General features: G+C 39.0%; 1 protein-coding gene across 45 annotated transcripts in view; it reads right to left on the bottom strand.

The window, feature by feature from the left end:
- The window catches only part of adgrl2a (adhesion G protein-coupled receptor L2a), a 141476-nt gene that overhangs the window by 17543 nt on the left and 103907 nt on the right, over positions 1 to 20026 (bottom strand). For 40 of the 45 annotated variants that reach the window (XM_036141134.1, XM_036141135.1, XM_036141151.1 and 37 more), the window contains 9 exons: positions 18520 to 18705; positions 17883 to 17921; positions 14837 to 15020; positions 13976 to 14098; positions 12088 to 12293; positions 11260 to 11433; positions 7388 to 7600; positions 5530 to 5750; positions 4863 to 4929 (listed from right to left, as the gene is read on the bottom strand). In XM_036141134.1, coding sequence (XP_035997027.1) covers positions 4863 to 4929; positions 5530 to 5750; positions 7388 to 7600; positions 11260 to 11433; positions 12088 to 12293; positions 13976 to 14098; positions 14837 to 15020; positions 17883 to 17921; positions 18520 to 18705 — 1413 coding nt within the window. The remainder of the gene's footprint in view (positions 1 to 4862; positions 4930 to 5529; positions 5751 to 7387; positions 7601 to 11259; positions 11434 to 12087; positions 12294 to 13975; positions 14099 to 14836; positions 15021 to 17882; positions 17922 to 18519; positions 18706 to 20026) is intronic. The other 5 variants (XM_036141110.1, XM_036141150.1, XM_036141117.1 and 2 more) reach the window with 1 other exon arrangement.

The raw sequence follows: 20026 nt of genomic DNA, 5'->3' as shown, positions 1-20026 counted from the left end.
AAATCCATCAATGTGGGGGGAAAAAAAGCAGCAACAGCCACACGACTGTAGTCTTGCAATTTCAGAAGGGAATGAGAAGGAGCAGGAGAAATAAGAGAGGCTCTTGTTATACAAAACAACCGCATATCATTTTATGCACATAGTGAAATATTATGAGGTATAACCAGCAACAAAAGGCTTGGGGGAACATGGTATATTTTGTTCAATTCTCTTGTGTGCTCGGATGAAAAGAAAGAAAACGTAAGGGGTAAGGAGAAAGGGAGCTCGCCTGTTTTAACGTAGTAAATCTTAGGGGAGGAGGGAGCACATATCAGACTCAGACAAGGATACTATGAGCCATGATTCTGAGCACATTTATTTGGTACCTTAAAAAAATCAATAGTGTGATTTAGAGACACAAAGGATGGATAGTCCAGCAAGGGGCTCCTCCAAATAATTTACTTCAAAATCATTCATTCTGGGCCAAACAAGTCCTCGACACAGCATGTACAAGCACTCACAGCAGATGTACCAAACTGCGTTCTCACTGCAAGCCAGCCATGTATAAATAATGTCAAGAAATGTCTGAGGTAAAAAAAAAAAAAAAAAAAAAAAAAAGAACAAGAGGTGTGCCTGAGAGCATGTCAATGGTTCAAACAAATACAGCTATTAAAAAGAAAGCAAAACACACAAAATAAATGCATTTGCAGTGACAAAAGCTTTTATCCAGGGGAGCCTCGCAAATGGTGCGTTTCAGCGTCGTGTTATTTTTAGGATGCCAGAAAGAAAAATGGGGAAGAATTGCCTATGCGAGGGACCTTTGTGAGCCGGACTCAGACTACAGTCATTCACTCTTGAGCAGAAATTTCTGAGTGTTCTGGTGCACACTGCTATCAAAAGGCTGTCTGTGATCAATACATCACCCCCTCCACATGCAATCAACTCACAGCGCCGCACACAATATAAGCCAGGCTCAAAAAGAAAGGGATGGAGAGAAATGGACAAAAAAAGAAATGAGGAAGAAAGAAAAGAGGCAGGGGAAAAAAAATCGAGATCTGCTTTTATATCATAGACAGGACCGAAGCTATGTTTTTGTTTCGCAGCTCTCAGCCATTATTTCTGCCAGCCGTCTGCATGAGTAAGACGGCGGGGGTGGGGAGGAACAGGTGGGGGAGGACTTTTGAAAAACCCTTTCACACATGGAGTGATGACATGGATCCAATGAGACAGAGGAGAGGGACACAGTACTTTAAAGTAACCCAGCAGCATGGCACATGTTACCACCCCCACCGACATGCATTCGCAGCCCTTCCCGGGGGGATCCCTCTTGCTAGAACGAAGCCGCCTTGCCTCCATCCTTCACTCCCTCTCTGAATCATCACTGCAAGCCATGCAGAAGCACCTCGCCTCAATGGGAGTGGGGAGAGAGCTTTTTTTTTTTTTTTTTCCTGAAGTGGACTGTGTGTGTACACCCTGAACTCCAAATGAACTGCACGGGATGAAATATTAAAGGTGCAGATGGAGCTGTCCAGATGACAAGAACTGCTCGCGACGTGTCATGATCCAAAAGGCCTTGCGTTGAAGCTATCTCAAGCATGCAAATGGCTCCCCCCAGCACTCATTACTTCCATGTTCCCCCTTTCATGGAGCTAATACCTTCTGTGCCAGGAGAGAGGCGACCTCTGCTTAAGAACACTGATCTAACTGCCTGCTCCTAGCTTTTGTTTTCAGAAAGGTTTCACAGCTGTTTTAGGATGAAAGGGAGGGGGAAAAAAACTAGCGACCCCGGCTGGTAACTGGAACTGGACGATTTCATGCTGATCAGTTGACACCAAAGAGCGGCCCGTCAGAGAGTCAAAGATCTGTTCCCGACCAGTGAAAGCAGCGAATGTATCGGGCGGCACTGACAACAACACACTTCGGTGTGGATGCTGTTACTTAGTGAAGTCACAGAAGGCACAGCGATGTGAGAAGTTAGAATAAAAATAAAACCCTATTTTCAGCTTTTCAGCCTAAAATGCCAAGACTCATTTTGGGTTTTAAAACTTTTTATTTTTTTTTTCTTCTGACACCACTTCTGCTTCGAATAGAAAACAAATAAATAATGGCCACTCACAGTGAGAAGGCAAGCCAAAATTATTCTGAATAATGTTCGTATATCTTTTGTTTTACACTTTTTAAAGCAAATTCGGAATCAGATCAGATTGGCAGGTCAAGCTTTACAAAAACCGGAGATTGCAGCTTGGCGGTAAAATTCTGGTTGGTCAAGGAAAAAAAAACAGAAGTCGTCGTTATTTGCTCAAACATGGTGTCGGCTGCATGTGGGGCTCCTCACATATAGGCAGAGCCCGCACTGTTTTCTCTTTTCTGCTTCCCTCTCTCTCATTGACAAGGACAAAGCCAATTTGTAGAGAAACCAGGGTCACGGATGATGCAGACAAACCTTGCTCCCGCGTGCTCCCCCGAGATGCCCCTTTCCACAGTGCTTTGTCTTTTTGAGACAATTGTTGCATGGAGCGGCACGCTAAGCCCACGCCGGTGCAACACAACCTCATCCCTGTCACACGTAGGCTTCACAGCAATACATTAGCTCCTCACGGGGTCATGATTCCATCTCTCCGGTCATCACCGCTGGGATCCTGATCATCATTTCCACCACAGACATATTTTTCATGCAAATTATTATGAGAGGAACGGCCGATTTGAAAACAATGAGGGCCCAATTTAGAGAGAGGAAACATATTCCTGTGTGGCTGACAGAGCATTTGCTGAGGCAGGGAGAATTGTGTTTGCTTTAACACAATGTTAGCTTTTCTTCAGTTATAAGCTTGCACGTTCAAAGCAGGTGCAGAGCGAAGGAAAATTTGTATATGAAAAGAAAAGAGGCATTTCAGCATTTACTCAAAGACATTTTAATCCAACGCAGACCTTCATTGGGTCTTCAGCATACCACCTTATCTCTCATTGAGAAGTAATGTTTCTCTTGAAGAAACTGTAAAATGCAGTCCAGTTAGTAAATTTGTCTTTTATTCATTCCGACGGTGCACACAAAGAGCCGTGCGGTAGCTTTGCTTTTAAGGCTCCTAGCAGCGAGCCGAGGGTGCGCAGACACTCACTAGAATTTGACACAGCTGCCCCCTTCTCTCTAGTATATTTTCAGTGTCAGCTCTATGTTCAGCACAGGTCACCGCGTCTGTAGATACTGTACCAACCGTTGGGATATAAGATGAAGACGGCGCTGAACAAATACCACCCTGCATGAACACGAGGCGAGCTAGCAGAAATTCCTTCTCTCCCGGTTCGCACAAGGGCAAAGCGATGCTTAGAGCGGTGAGGTTGTGAGAATATAAGCGAGTGATACCACATGCTATTTCCTTTTTCACTTGTACAAGGAAGCCAGACTCCCTGAGGTCTCATTCTTCTGAGCCCCTCTGATGGAGCGGGAGATAATAATGTCATGACCAGTAAATAATTGCATGCCTTTTATGGGACATATGTCAATAGGAAATGCTATATGTCCTTCACCCTTGACGGTCCTTGACCAAACAGAGAGGTGCCTTTGCTTTTTTTTCCTGAAAGTGCCATAAGGTATGTACCTAAAAGCAGACAAACCCCTAAGAATTTTTGCACAAGGGAAGAGACAAAATATATACACGGTATTCCTACTTTTTCTAAGAGAAGCAATAAAAAAATCGGAAAACTACGGCCCCCTGTGTGAATCCTTTGCTTGATCAGCTTTTTCCGCAATTACAGCTGCAAGTCTTTTGGGTTATGTCTCCATCATTTTCAATTTTTGAAACATTTGTTTTTGCAAAATAACTCAAGCTCACTCTGATTAGAGAACATCTTAATTAGATTTAGGTCTGGACTTTTACAAGGCTATTTTAATACACAAGAATGCATTGAACTAACTCATTCAAGTGGACCTGTGGTTGTATGATTGGGGTCATTGCCCAATGGAAGATGAACCACTGAAATACTTTGCTGCTTTTCAATGATTTTCTTCCAGAACTGGCATGCATTTAGCTCAGTGTCTCTTTTCATGAACCCTAACCTGTTCCATGTCCCCACTGAAAAAATACCCTCCTCACAACACTTTCTGTGTTCAGGGTGATGTGCAGAGTTGGTTTTCTCTACAAACTTGCGTTATGCATATAGGCCAGAATGCTTAATTTCTTCTCATCTTACCAGAGCAACTTGTCCGTGAACTACAAACTGAACATTTCATGTCTTTCTTTCAACAATGACTTTCATCTTACTACTCTTCGATTCAGACAACATTTTTGGAGTCCATAACTACTGGTCAGCAGGTCAACAGATTATCACACCTAAGTTGTGGATTTTTGCAGCTTTTAACATTTCTCTGCTTAATGCACTCTTTTCCCTGCCTGTTGTTTTAGTTCGACAGTAAGGTTGTAGCAGGTTTGTCAAACCCTTTCCATATCAGGATGTACTGAAAAGTGTTATAGGTGAACTGTAGGTGATTACTTATGACGTCGCTCCTGAAATTATGCTGCATTTTATTTGCTGGGTAGAGTAAAGGGGGTTGAATATATACGAATGCAACACTTTTCAGATATGTTTTAAAAGACATTTGAAGACCATGTTTCATGAGAAATGTGGTTAAAGTACTCCATGAAGTTCTTATTTGTGTCATGCAGTAAGAGGCCCAGAGGGCTTTTGGGTCTTTCAAAATATATGTTTCTGGTTTTCTGGTACAGAATTAACTTGTCATCTCCAAGGAAATAAGGTGAAGAAAAACAAACTCTGCTGACTTTTCATCTCAGTTTGACCTGCCCACTTCCTTTATCTCCTTCCAGCATCTTTCATCTCATTCGCTTTCACCAGCTTCAGCACTCTGACAGCAAAGGAAAACAGCTTACCATGATGATAAAGGTGACAGGTCCTATAAAACTCCATATGAAATGATTGTCCACACTCAGCCAGCACCTATGACAAAGAAACATACAATTCAACATTCAGCACAAATCATGTTCCTATGCACAAAATAGAATCACAGTCGTTGCTGGCAATGATTATTGTGCAGAATGTTGTCTTCTGGTAACTTTGAAAAGGCTTTTTCAAGTTTTGAACATGATTACATTTCCGCAAAACAGAGAAAGACCCCAAGTAGTCTTTAGAAGCAGCCGAGTCTTAGCTGTGATATGGTCATTAATCTACGTGAAAGGCTTCTTCTGCACAGTGCTCTTCTCTTTAAGAGAGCATTTACAAACAAGAGGTCACAGGAGGGTCTTTGAACGGAGAGGCATTAATGTAGCTGCACCCTCTGGTGAAACCACAGTGTTGGGTCTGTCAGCCACTTTCAAATGACATGAAAAATTGAACAGCTGCCCATCCCTGGCAAAAAAGAAGCTTGAATGTTTCGGTGTAGTCTCCAGGGGCGACGCATAAGGTGCTGGCAAGAGATGATGAGTTTATTTCTTTTCAAAATCTGCCGCACACAGACACAGCAGGTAGACTCCACACAGCAGAGAATCCAGTATGTCAGCTCTGCTTTTCTCAGAATGTGTGTCAGACAGCTGCACTTACGCTTTTTGGGTCCCGTAGCTCCCGTAGTCAATGGCTGCTGAGACACCAACCACGATGGCGGGGAAGAGGTACCCCGACACGTAGTAGTACTTTTTCCGCGAGTATTCGCTCTCAAAGACCTCGACAAGCATGAGGTATAGCTGCACTCCCTCTAGACACATCCAGGAGAAGGAAGCTAGGAAGAAGAAATGGAGGATCCCAGCGATGATGGCACATCCAATCTGAGAGAGTACAATTACAGATTAAGAAAATTAATATAAGTCAAAAACAGACAATACACTGGTGTTTTTCCGCTTAAGGATTTCTTCTGTTTTTGCTTTCATGTCATACTTAAACGTCATCAAGCAAAGATTACCAGAGTACATACAAAAAGTAATTTTAAGGAAAATAGCCATCCAAGTCAATGTGGCCCCATGGGAAAAAATAACTGCCAAATAACATTAGTAATCATAATAACTGATCCTAACCTTCATGGCACAAACAACTGCCATCATTTGTTTTTGTGTGAACCAGAAATGAGTCCTTTACATCTCTGTACAGGAGCTTTGGCCCAATCCTTTCATGTTTTAAGTCAATCCACAGGGAGTTAAGTAAGGGATAATGCCAGATGAGGTGTCTATTATACCATAAATATATATATGTATATATATATATATAGCTGTAATTCTATGTGGTTTCAGGAGGCTTCTTCCTCACGTTTGAACTATTGTGCGAAAGGAGAGGACAGCCTCTCCTACCTTTCAAAAACTACTGCTTTTTTCCTGCTCACTTTGAAGCCTCTACATTTCAACCAATGTTTAAGCTGTTCTACACTTTTTTTCTCGATTGAAGCAGGTTGAAATGAAGCTCCCAGGCTGTCGTCATCTTCCAAAAATGATTGGTATTGCAAATGTTGCCATTCGAAGTTTGTACTCTGCTTGTCATAGCTTCTCAACTCAAGCTCTCTCCGGGGAAATGTGATGTCATTTGCAAAAAGCCCTATTAGGTCTTGGTGTACACTGTGAATTTAGACTAAAAACATATGATTAATCCTAGTAAGTTCAATTATATTTACACACAGGCACAGACCGGTTTGGATAGCTTTTGTTATTTAAAAACAGCTTTTGGCGTACTCAGGCTATCTTTGTCTCATTTCGTTTTTGACAATCTGAAAAAAATTAAGCGTGACAAAAAAGTGAAACAGAGGAAATCTGTAAGGGAATATACACCTTTTCATGGCAGTAAGTAATACTTTAATAAAGGTAAATTGTAGAACAGGTAGAAGCTATTCTGTAGTTTCATTATTCGGAACGGTATATCAAAAAGCCCTATATTTTAGCATCCATGAAAAACATGACATTTACCATTTCTGCTACTCCCATTCGGCAAAACGTAAATCACCGAGACTGATGAAAAACCCTAATGAATATTCATTCACCACATGCACAGCTCCACTTTTCCATCAGCGCAGCAGAAATTAAAATGTCATGTATATTGTGAGGTAAGAGTTAGAAGATTTTCACATACTGCTCAGCACTGAAAGCTTTTGAATTCCCACTCTGCTAAAAATGTTTTTGTATTCGTAGTGGTTGGAGGAAAACTCTGATGAAAAAGTGTTTGCAGGCTTAGACATGGCAGGCACAGTGGCTTTAAGTCAAAGGGGGAAAAAAAGACCTGTCAGATGTAAGACATGTCTCCTATGTAATCTGTCTTAATGATACTGTCCCACTCATGTCATGTCAGGGACAAGTGGGTAAGGTTTGATATAGGCAAAGCTAAAAATACTGTTGAAATTAATGCATTTGGTCTTGAGGAATGAGAGGAGATTAAATGAGAAGTAATAAGTCAAAACCAAATCAATGGGGTCATTCCTGCTTACCCTGGGTTCTGTCATATCGATACCAATTAGGAATATTAACTCTGCGATGAAGAGATTAATGCACAGATTCTTGTGGATGGTGTTCCGATCGCTTTGCAGGCCCCGGAAAAAGCAGAAGGTGAAGATGCAGATAGTCAGGCAAACAAGGGACACCACAATGCCGACCCTAGTGATGACGGTAAGAAGCAGCTCGTGGTGATCTCGGACACTGCCCTGAAAATCAATCAAAACATTTCATAATTCAGTATTATTCACATATTATTCAATATATGGAGTATTTTTTTTATTTTAGTTGAGAGAGAGAAAACACTTTTTTTTTCTTTTTCTAGCACTGGTGGAAGCAGTCTATCTTGCTTTAAATTATGAGCAACGTCCTGAAATGCTTTCTAGATTCAATAATAGATTAGATACAAAAATCAACAATTTTACACAGTACATAAGAGATAAAGACTGAGTCAACATTAAATGCATGTAAGTGCCAGCGAGACCATTAGACAACACACATAAAAGCTCTCATTCCTCTACAAAACAAACTTCCATTGAGGTCCCCAGATATTACTGTGCTGGCAAAGAATTTAGATAAAATCATATAAAAATCCCTTTCTCTTGCATTAAGTTATGTTTTCTTCATTCTGTTTTTGTTTTGTTTTGCTCTTTCAAAGTAAATAATGCATTACAATTTTTTTATTTAACTGTCCCTTTTCCAGGAACCTAAAATACTATCCTTTTAAAAGGGTCTACAGACTGAGATCATTGTGATCTTACAACAGCAAAAATAAAGCAATTATGTAGAAACATGTCTAAAATACAGCACATACATTGAACTGAATAAATTAGACAGAACCATGTTTCTCAAACTGTGGTGCTAGTACTGCAAGAAGAAATTGGGTTCAAATCACTGGTACTCAGAATAAAAGATGAAGAATTAACAACAAACAAGTTTTCAAAAAGCTTGCAGAAAATGGTAAACTGGATTATTACTGATAATAGGCAAAGATAGCTAAAAAAAAAATCTGTTCTGTGAACATCATGACCCTGGCCACCGGGAAATGTGTCATTTATCGTTTTCAGCAAGCATCACTGCAAGAGCTGTGATTCATTGTGACTGACAAAAACTATAATTGATGATGTTTGCAAACAGCGAAAACTGACAGTATTGTTGGGATAGTAACTTTTCTAGTTTTAGCTATTTTTCAGTTGATGGTCCAGTGAGAACCTTAATAAATACAAGGATATTTACAATTAAATATATATATATATATATATATATATATATATATATATATATATATTAGGGCTGGGCAACGATTAAAATATTTAATCGCGATTAATCGCCCTGATTAATCGCGATTAATCGCGATTAATCGCATTGTATTTACAAACTCCAAGAATGAATTCAAAAGTAGTGTAAAGAGCACTTTTATTTTAATGTTCTGCTGCCATATGAACAAAAGTGTTGTAACATTTGTAGCACTTATTTTATACTGGATATTTTCAACCCATCTATTGAATTTAGTGCACTAGTTGATCTTTTCTTCATAAGAGAACAGCAAGCACTGCAGCCAAAATATGGCCTTTTTTGACCTGCTGTATATTAGCCAGTCCCTAAGCTTGATGTATCATGAAACTGTTGACCTTTTGGGTTTTGTGGTTTTTATTTTATTATTACAATTAAATAATAATAATAATAATAATAATAATAATAATAATAATGTTATGTTCAGTGTTTTTTCGCTAATCCACCTCTTATATATTTCAATCCTTATGTAATTTTGTCTGTGTTGTGTGCACCTGCCTGTTGCTTTAATCCTATAAATTTCCCCGTTGTGGGATAAAAAAAGGATTAGCTAATGTTATCTTATCTTAAATAACACTTTTTAATATATGTACTGGGTTCTTTCAAGGTCTTAATTACATGTTATGTGTGGGCTCCAGTAACATCCATCCATCCATCCATCCATCCATCCATCCATCCATCCATCCATCCATCCACTGATCTACCTGGATGTTCCCTGGAGGACTGAAACGCCTCAGTCAGAGACATCTGTGGGTCTGTCGGGGCAATGAGAGAAGTTTCATCTCCTCTCTCCGTTTCTGGGGCTCGACGTTTTCATGTTTTTTCACGTGCTTAGATAAATTTGTTGTGTTTCCACTGAAATGAACCGGCTTTTTACAAAACATACAGCTTGATTTCATTTACGGTATTAAAATAAAGCCAAACGGTGCTACTTCCGCCGTTCATGTTTTTTCGCTGCTGCGGTCTCTCTCAGCTGTTTCTTTGCTAAGTTTGTGTGAGAGCTGAGTGGGCGGGCCAGGCTGAGCCTGCGTGCTGATTGGCTGGCGCCGCTGAGCCATGTACGAGAGGGGAGGGGGAGCGGGAGAGTGCTGCCGTGACAGCGCTCTGCAGTCAGCGCGCCTGCTGACTGACACTGACTGAAAGCATGTGAGCAACATGCGTTAATGCGCGATAAAATAAATATCGCCGTTAATAGTCTAATGAATTAACGCGAAATTAACGCGTTAACTTGCCCAGCCCTAATATATATATATATATATATATATATATATATATATATATATATATATATATATATATATATATATATATCCTAGACATAATATTTGATTGAAGCTAATTCCTTTGCTGTCTAAAATTACAATTGCATTGCATAATGTAACCAGTGCAGAGAAGTTGCATATTTGTTTTAAAGACAGCATTTATGTGTGTGATGCTCTAACTCCATGCTGTGACAAATGTATTACCACAAACAAGGATGACAATGTGTTTTCATTATAATTTTTAACATTACCACAATCAATACCACAGAATCTACTAGTTATATTAATACATTGTATAAAGTCAATTTTGAGTTTAGTTTGCCAGGTCAAATGTCATGGAAAATTTTAACAAGTCCGTTTGAAACTACGGCCAGCGAGATTCCGTTTCCCCAAATTAGGAATCTCTGGCTATATTTAATGAATTTTCAGAGCCTTCTAACAACTTTTTTTTATAAACGTATTTTAGTTGTTTTTTTTGTTGTTGTTGTTGTTGTTGTTTTTTCTACCCATTTATTGTTGCCCCAACAGCACAATTCATATTTTCTACAGCGTCCATTCCAACTACATGGGGATGGACAATTATGCAAACTAGGGGATTAGATCATTAGGGAATTCATGCGACTTTTCGGACAGTCATTAGCTACTTTTCATACTGAAAACTTAACAACATTGGTGACAGTGGACCAACCACAATAGCTTGTGGCTATTAAAGCAGCACCAAAGAAGTCTCTATCGAACAGGCAAGCAGAACAAAGAGCAAATAACAATGGAAATAGGATAAAGGGATAGTTACTGTATTTGTGTGTCTTTGCAGAGGAAATACACATTTATAAATCAGGACAGTACTTTTCCTTACTTTTGACAATGGTGTGAACTTTTTAATGTAAAGTGATAGCATTTCAAGAGCTCTTGAAGTCAAGAATCTGCCTGTCTCCAAATTACTTAGATGTAGTTAAAAAATAGTATGTCTTTATGTTACATCAAAAACTTTGATTTTGTCAATATGGGCAGACGTTGTTTGGGATGGGAGTTAATATGCAGTGATTTTTAACAGGACCTTTACTAAAAGAAAACTTCACACCTTGTTATTTATTTTTTTATTTTTACACTCTTTTTAAGGTGTCTTTTTATTTTAGTTTTTTATAAATTCTATGTACAAGCACTCTGAGTTGCCTTTGGATAAAAATGTGCTGTACAGATTAAGTTGTCGTGCCTCCACACAGGAGGTTTGTCAACCTTTATTGTGGTACCAACCCTTTTTCAGTGTTGTTAAGGTGGTAAATGGCATACAACAGATAGATTTATACACTTACTGAAATTTCCCGATGTGCCATAAGAATGGCAAAGTTGGTGAGATGGCTGCATGCACAGGTGGTGTGTGTTTTATTGGAGTCCAGAAGTTTACAGCCTTGGGTGGACCAGTACCCCATCATACTCCTCTCTGAGTAATTCCAGAAGGAGCAATTGGAGTTGAAGTAGTGCTCCATCTGCAGATAACAAGAGATATGGTTAAGTGTCCAAATAATTGACTTCCTCAAATTGAAGCACATGTAGAACACGGAGTCCATTTACCCCCTGCTCTTACAAAGCATTTTTCTGCACTGATATGGATGGGAGTTTTTTTTTTTCCCCTTCACAGCTCTTATGAAGCAATTCATATGTTGTGTCTCATTTGGCACATGGTTGCCAAATCTACCCAAGCATGGTTGAGTATATGAGGCCTTAATAACAGTGAGGCATAATTGTTTGACGGCATGTCTTTAGAATTGCACAATTTCTCTGATAAAGAATGGAGTCACGCATGGCCCTCTGGGAACTCCAGTGACAACTTTAAAAGACAAAAGATAATTGGTGCTCCAGTAATTTCATCCTAGATTGTAGGGCTAATCTAGGAGTTAATTTCCCCCTCTATAAAAGAAAATGGGTATCATTTATATCCCAATGTTGATTAAAGAATTAGTTTTCATTAAGAATTCACTTAGGTTCTAAAGACTCCTTTAATTTGATGTTCAGTGACTTAAATAAACTGCCGACTGACCTAGTCAGACATTTACAATTCAAATTGCAGATCTCTGTCTGCTGGCTGTCCCCCTCTGGTGTTCTTAATATGACCCCTCATTCATTTCTGCAAAGACACTCACGTCAATGTGCTGCAAGGTGAAAATGACGGGGTCATTAATAAACACGCGGCTGGACTCCTTGTTGATCGAGGCGGCGATGATGTCAGAATTGACGGCCACAGTCACGTTGCGACCATAGGCCTCGTTGGCCATCTTGATGGTGGCGTTTTCGGTGCCGAGGAACTGGCTCAGGTTTTTGTACAGCACAAAAACTAGCTTGGCAACTCCTGCAGAGTGAAATAACAGAACAGAAGCCACAATGCTTCCAGAATGAGATCTACAGAGAACAGGAGCTACAACATGACCAAACAAGAAATTTAAACAGTCTAGTTAATAGTGACTGCAATTAAATTAAAAGCTTAAACAAAATCATCAAACAGAGATAAGACATAGATAAACAGTTTCTTACTAAATTATTCATATCCCCTTGAACTTCTTTACATTTTATCAAGTCACAAAAATAAACTGCAACATAGTTTATTGAGTTTTTTTTTTTTTTTTTTTTACACAAGTAGTGTGAACGGAAAAGCTAATGATATATGGGTTTTAATTCATGTGCAAATATTTCTGAGGTATTTCTCTACCAGCGTTGCTCATTTAGATATTTAAATGTTAGCCCATCCATCTTTGCTAAAAGCTCAAGCTCAGTCAGATTTAGTGAATAATGTCTGTGAACATCAACTTATGTCTTGCTGCAGATTCTAAATTGTATTTAGGGAGGGAATTTGTAATTATCTGGCAGCATCCTTAAGGTAGTTGTCCTGCTGGTAGGTGAATATCCACCATAGACTATTGCAGCCTCTAGCCTGCTTTTCTTCCATGTATTTAGGTTCATCCATATTTCCCTCAACTGTGAATGGCATCCTAATCCCTCCTGGAGAAAAGTATCCACTTAACATGATGCTGCCAGCATCATATTCCTCACCTAATGTTTTCTGCAAGTAGGCCAAAAATAATCAATGTTGGTGTCATCTCACCAGACAAAGCATGTTTTCTATAGCCAATGTGGGGTTTATGTCAAACTGCAAACATGAAGTCTTGTAGCTTTCTTTCAACGACTTAATTCTTGATTTGTAGTGTTGCTCCAGTTGTATGTTTGGGTTTGTTGCCATGCTGGAAGATGAAGCTCCGGCATATTGTCCAGTCTTTTAGACCATGTAACAAGTTTTCTTCAGTGATTGTCCTGTTTGGGGTTATATGGAGAATTAGCAACACATGTATTGAAAGTAGGCTAAAGATTCTGGTTTGGCGTCATATGACCAGAGCACCTTTCTCCACAGTCCATGCTTTATGGACTGTGGGAATTTCTTATGGCTTTCTTGCAGCAATTTCTTTGTTCTTGCTCTCTTCCATAGCTGCTTTCTTGTTGACAAAGTATCACACCTGAGCTGTGGATCTCTGTAGCTCCTCCAGAGTTACAATGGGCCTTTAGGCTGTTTCTCTGATTAATGCTCACCTTGTCTGGCTTGTTGGTTTAGGTGGATGGCGATGTCTTGGTAGATTTCATGATGTGCCATGATACTGAGATTAAAGTTCTCACATAAGATTTCCTTTAGATGTAGATTAGATTAGAGTACTGAAAACAAATGCATGGCACACTTCTAATTCTTATTTCTAATTTTATATATTTTTTTCTTTAAGAACCATGTGCAATTGTTCTTCCACTTTGCAATTATGAACAGCTTTGTGTTATTACCTACATTCACAATATAAAAGATTGAAGTTGTTTGTAACATGACAAAATGTGCAAAAATGTCTACAAGTATGAATATTTTGCCATTCACACATTTTTTTTGTAATCAGCAATACAATTTGTATTGATGTTCTCATAGAAACATGACATGCAGCACAATAACTGAGTAGGTTTAATTTCCTCCAAATCACAGCGGATTTCCTTTGTAAGACTCACCATTTCGACTATTGAGCTTGACGGTGTTGGCAGACAGCTGGATTGAGATCCCACTCTTGCTCGACTGTGGGAATTTAAAGTCCTGGACTTGGCCGTCTGTGCTGAGCACATACACATCCAGGACTGCCAGATGCAGAGAGAGCAGAGGGATCGGTTACAAGAGAAAAATGAGGAAATAGTAGAAAAAAGGATATCGGTCATTCAAGACTCTTTGACTCAGATTCGGAAGGAACAGAAAAAAAAAAGAACAGAGAGCATTAATACCAGGGCTTTTTTTTCTCTGACATTTCTACACAAACCGTTACAGTATGCAGAGCAAAGGACACATGAATTTGTCATGTGAACACTAAATCTTGGCGAGAGTGAGCTATGCAATAAAAATGTCAATCATAAAGGAATAGTTTGTCCCCGCAAGGCTCCAGCTCGTATGAATAAAACAGCTCTGAGGAAAAGAGACCTTCCCCTTGATGGTGTAACAATTGAGGAAAACGAGGGAAGGAAGAGGAGGCTGTGGATAAACAATGTAATTTTTCTGACTCCGCAGCAAGCTAATGTTCACATTAATGTATAGAGTTACAAGGTCTAGACGCATACATTTATAAAGTAAGTGTGCACAATCAGAGAATCCAGTCTATTTAATTGTCTGATATTCATCACTTTGTCAGTAAGCGACTCGTTAAACTTAATATGCACTTTTTTTTTCAGTTCCCCCGGGGCTTCAAGGGTTATTATGAAAACAAAATCCTTTTTTTACGAGCCTGCTTTGTTTCTCTATGTCAGGAGTGACTCTAGTAATGAACGGATATATAATCAAATTAACTGAAACTGCAGAGATAGCTAATGCCGGTCTGTTTTACTTACTTATATTATCTGCGGGAACCTTGACGATTGCAGGCTCCATGAGGTTGTCGGCGAGGACAAAGGCGCCCTCTTCCAGAGTGTCCAGTAACATGGTGGCAGCGTGAGTTTGCTCAGTGCTGTTCATGTCGTGCCACGACTTCAGGGCCTCTGGTCGCAAAAGGTTGTCCACTGTGTCCACCATGGCCTGCGTCAAACCAGGCGAGACAGAATTTTAAAAACGTAGGTATAAAAAAATAAAATACATAAAAGACATAGAATCATTTTGCACGCATAGGTCAAGTATCAACATGCAGACAGGGAAATGAATGAGAGTGATGAGAAATCATATTTGAAGGAATAAAAATAAAATGTATTCATACCTCCAGGACCTTTTTTTATATTTTTCTAATGTTACATACAAACTTAAATGTACTTCATCTGACGTTTACGTGACAAACCAACATGAGATAGCATATAACTCTCAAGTGAAATGAAAATGATTGTTTTCAATATTTTTTCCAGATTATGGCATAACTATGTATTCACCCCTTTAACTCTAACACCTTTAAATAAAATCCAGCACAATCAACTCCAAATAGAGGCTACACAATTAGTGAATGGAGTCCATTTGCAGGTAATTTAATCTTGGAATAAATACAGATGTTTTATGAGGCCTTTAGGGGTTTCTTCAACATCATCATGAAAACCAAGAAGCAAACCAGATGGGTCAGGGATGAAGCAGTGGTAACAGTAAAAGCAGAGTTAGATTATAAAACGATATTCCACATTTCGAACATCTCACAGACTACTGTTTGGTTTGGCCATAGGCTCGTGAACTCTTGCTTTCGTCACAGCTGGTAAGAATGTCCTGCCTTAAACTGCAATACTCCAATGCCATTATTGGTACGGACACAAACGGCTCAGATTCACAGCTCAGGAGGAGAAAATCTTTTGACATTAGTCATGAATTTGTACAAAAAAAAACATGCTGGTGGCAGCTTTATGTAATGGGGATGATGTTCTCAAAATGTTCATATTTGCGTTTCAGAATCTGTGGGCTTCAACATTTGTTCTGTGATTGAGCTTGAGCTATTCTGCAAAGACAAATGGTAAAACAAACCCAATCTCTCAATGTGCAAGTTGGTACAGACACACCCCAGAGACAGTAGAACGGTGGTCGTACAAAGTACTGAATGAAGGGAAATGAAGACAAATGCATGCCTCATTTCTTTTTTTTATATTTATAAGTAAAAAAAAAAATCTTTGAAAATCATGTATCATTTCCTTTTCACTTCATGATTACCAATACTGTTTGTTGGTCTATCAAATAAACTAACAGCGAAGCACACTGCACTGATATTTGGGGTTGCAATGTGGCAAAAAGCAAAAATGTAAGGAATGAATACTTGGATGCGAATAGTTCTGCATGGCGCAGTTTTATTTCAGTGGTATAAAAGACAAGAAAAGGGGACAGTTACCAGGTAAAAACAGACATTTTGCTGCACCAAAAAGGCATTTTCATTGAAGCTGTGATCGTCCTTATGGACAAACTGCTAAAAGAGACGAACAGCCACATGACTGATGGCAGGGATTCAGTTTCTGTTTCAAGGACGTTGCATCAAGGCAGACACTTTGGGTCACAGTGTATTGAGCCAATCAGGCCTGTCTGATAACAGGATATTAAGAGATTGTCTGATGAAAGTAACAATGGCTGCTCTCAATTAAAATTCTTTAATTGCAAAGCTACGTATTCAAAAGTACATCCAGCCATTAAGTAACTCTCCAAAAGGACCTAAAAAGGTCGCTGAAATTTGACTGCAGTTCTGAGTCTGTTTACTGTGCCAAATGATGAAAAAGCTCTGAGGGGACAGAACAATTTTTGGGCTGGTGTATCAAAAAAAACTGCTGGGGAAATTCAGGAAATACTCAAATCGATGCATCAAATCTTGTAATCGATGCTTGAGACGTCTGGAGGAAGGGTTGTGGGCAGTTAATGTGATGTTGTGTCGGGTATGGCAGATGTCAGATACTGCTGCCTCAACATTTCCTGTTCAGGATCTTCTCATAGTGTCATTAGTCCGATGAATGTTGCAGTTTGCAACGCTGAGGTTTTTCCAACAGTGTCCCCGTCTCTGAATTCAAATTTATGTGTTGTGGCATGAAGGATGATGTTGAATGGGTGGATTGTGGTGTTTGCTATGTTCAGGGTTTTTTCTCTGTTTAATTTAAGGGTGCATGTCTGTTGGCTGGCTAATTAGCTTGATCTATTTTAATGCCCTCCCAAAGGAAATATTTGGATGGGGGGTTGGGGGGGGGGTCGTTGGGGACAGGTTATTCCTAATCCATGAGGGATGTGTGAGGACAAAATACTCCATTTGATGAAAAAAAGAAATAATATAATATTTGACTTGTAACCCCTAATAAACAGACAGAGCTGCAGATAAATCTGTGTCCTTGTAAAATAACAGCCACCGGTTACACGTTGCATGCAGTGAAAGGGTAAGGTGTTTGCACTTGATTGAAAAAAAAAAAAACATAATAATAATGAATCACATCTAAACAAGGAAACATTTTGCTAGAGCTCTCGGAAAATGATGAAAAAAGGCGGAGAAACCTTCGTTAAATGAATAATGAAAGGGATGAAAGCTCAAGGCATTTCTTCGAGTTATAGTGTTATGCATCCAGGTGTTCACCCCCCTCAGCAAACACAATAAACACACAAGATGGCGTGAACAATGAATGAGATCAAAAACATCATAGTCGCCAACGCAGAGAGGTGAGGGCAACACAGCGACACCTTCAAAATAGAAGTAAAACAAATTAATAAAGAAGTCGGCCCTGCAACTGGAGATGTGTTCTCCTTGTCTTAGAGCGCTCTTTGAGTACAACTGTGGCTGTGTGTCAAGCAGTGACTCAGAAAAGCAGGAAGCACAAGGAGGAGGAGGTGGGGTGGTACACGACAGTGCAGTAGGTGCATGCTGCTGGACTCGGGCTGGGACAAATACAGTAAGTGTAAGGACAGAGGGAACAGCAGCAAGCAGAGTGGGCAGAAGCATTGCTTCAGTACCTTCATGTATGCCCTGCATGTCCTTTCTCGTTTTTGAAGCTTTGTTTTTATAATAAAAAAAACAACAACAAAACAAAACAAAAAAACAAAAACAAAAGAAGAACAGATGAGACAGGTAATTTGTAATAGATCACTCGTTTGGTTAAAATATGGGTAGAAAACAAAGACATGCCTGATATATGGATGTACAAACTTTAATAAATGAGTGGTGCAGCCACTCCCCATTGCCTTGTGCCACTGACCTGCTTATGAAGAGGTCTAAGAATAAAAGAGCTGCGGCTAATATTCATTACATGCTGCATTTCCTTCCCCACCAAACTAACACATCACAAAGGATCTACGCCACCATATTGGCCTGTTGAAGTAAAAACACTGTTCTACACATTGATCTGCTACAACACAACTCCTTTTTTTTTTGTTTGTTAGTCCGCTTAGATTCTGTAACATTCTTTTTACATTCTGAAAAATCTTAACAGATTTGCTTATCTTGACTAAGTTGATTAATGGCTCATTAATGCCTTAATAAGGTCTAATCTTGACAGATACCTCGCCTCTCATCTATCATTGAGAGAATAGATGAAAAGATTGACTTTGATTGTGATGAACACGGCACTGGGTTCTGGTGGTCGTGGGTTACCTTATTGAAGCTCCTTCCAGCAGAATCCTTCTCGCTGGGCCTGTACTCCTGCAGCTGAGCGTCGAGGATGTCCACCAGCTGCTCCATCAGACGCACAGAGGAGCTGACGTCACCGGCGAAGATCGGCCCTTTGGTGTGCTTGGCTAACTCGTTGGCCAAGTTAGCTGCGTTTTCACCGCTGCGGATCTGCATGAGTACAGGATGAATGATGAGTGCAAAGATAGAAGAAGACAGACTTGCAGGGCTCTTTTCAGTCCTGTTTGTAAAATCAATCCGCCTTGAATGAGCTCCTACAATACCACTTGTACTATACATTAATTTTTTTTCATTTTCTTCTCTTTTATATGCAACGTTTGAATTCTACTGTTACCCTTCAAATGTGTTGCTTCGCTTCAAAGTACATTTTGTTCCTTTCATTATTACATAAAGCACTTTGAATTGCCCAGGCAAAAAACATTTACAACAAAAAGAACAATTTTATCTATGAGGCATTTCATTTGAAGCAAAATGTTAGAATTTATGTACTTTTGGGCATTTCCTTGAATTACGTGTAAACCACGGGTCTGAAAGCTCCTCCACAGAAAGTTTTGAAAAAGCATTTCATTTTGATTTAGTTTGTGTCTGTTCAATTTTTTTATTTTTAGGCATCACACACTATGTGCTTCCTTGATTTCCCTAAATACTGATCCAGTCAAATAAAAGTGTGTTAAGAAAGTGTGTTAAAAGAAACAATTTCCACTTTTTTTGTGGCTCTAAGACAAATGTGGTCCATTGAAGAGAAGGCAAAAGTGATTTTGTTTTATAAAGATTACTAATGTGGTTTAAACTTTCAGATCATATAACATTGACATTCGTATGTTCCTTGTATACTTTCTGCTAATTAGAGTGCATTGCAAAAGTATTCATAGCCACTGAATTATATTTGGTCATGTTGCAGCCACAAGTTCTATTGTATTTTATTGACCAACACTAAATACTGCATAATTATGAAGTGTGGCTTCTATATGCATCGAGTCCTCTTTCTCTGATGCTCGAAAATAAAATCCATATCAACTGTCTGCATTCAAAAGTCACATAATTAGTATATAAAGTGGACCTGTATGTAACTCTTTGAAGGCCTCAGAGGTTTGTCAGAGATTATTAGCAAACAAACATAATCATTAACAATAAGAAAGACGGGTCAGGAATAAATCCGTGGAGACAATTTTAAGCAGGGTAGGGTTTTAAAACAATACAGCTTTAAACATCTAACAAACTGCTTTTCAATCCATTATGACAAAATCAAAAGATTATGGAAACTAGAAACGCAAAATCGAGAAGGTATAAGCACTTCTAGACCACAATAATAATAATAATAATAATAATAATAATAATAATAATAATAATAATAATAATAATAATAATAATTATTATTATTATTATTATTATTATTATTATTATTAGCCAGATTCTTGTAGGAAGTTAAATGTAAATAATTTAAAGTCTCTAACATGATAAGGGTTTTGGA

Source organism: Fundulus heteroclitus, chromosome 9 (assembly GCF_011125445.2).
Source record: "Fundulus heteroclitus isolate FHET01 chromosome 9, MU-UCD_Fhet_4.1, whole genome shotgun sequence".
Taxonomy (NCBI): Eukaryota; Metazoa; Chordata; class Actinopteri; order Cyprinodontiformes; family Fundulidae; genus Fundulus; species Fundulus heteroclitus.
Note: the sequence above shows the minus strand (reverse complement) of the source record. Positions and strands in the feature narration are given on the sequence as shown.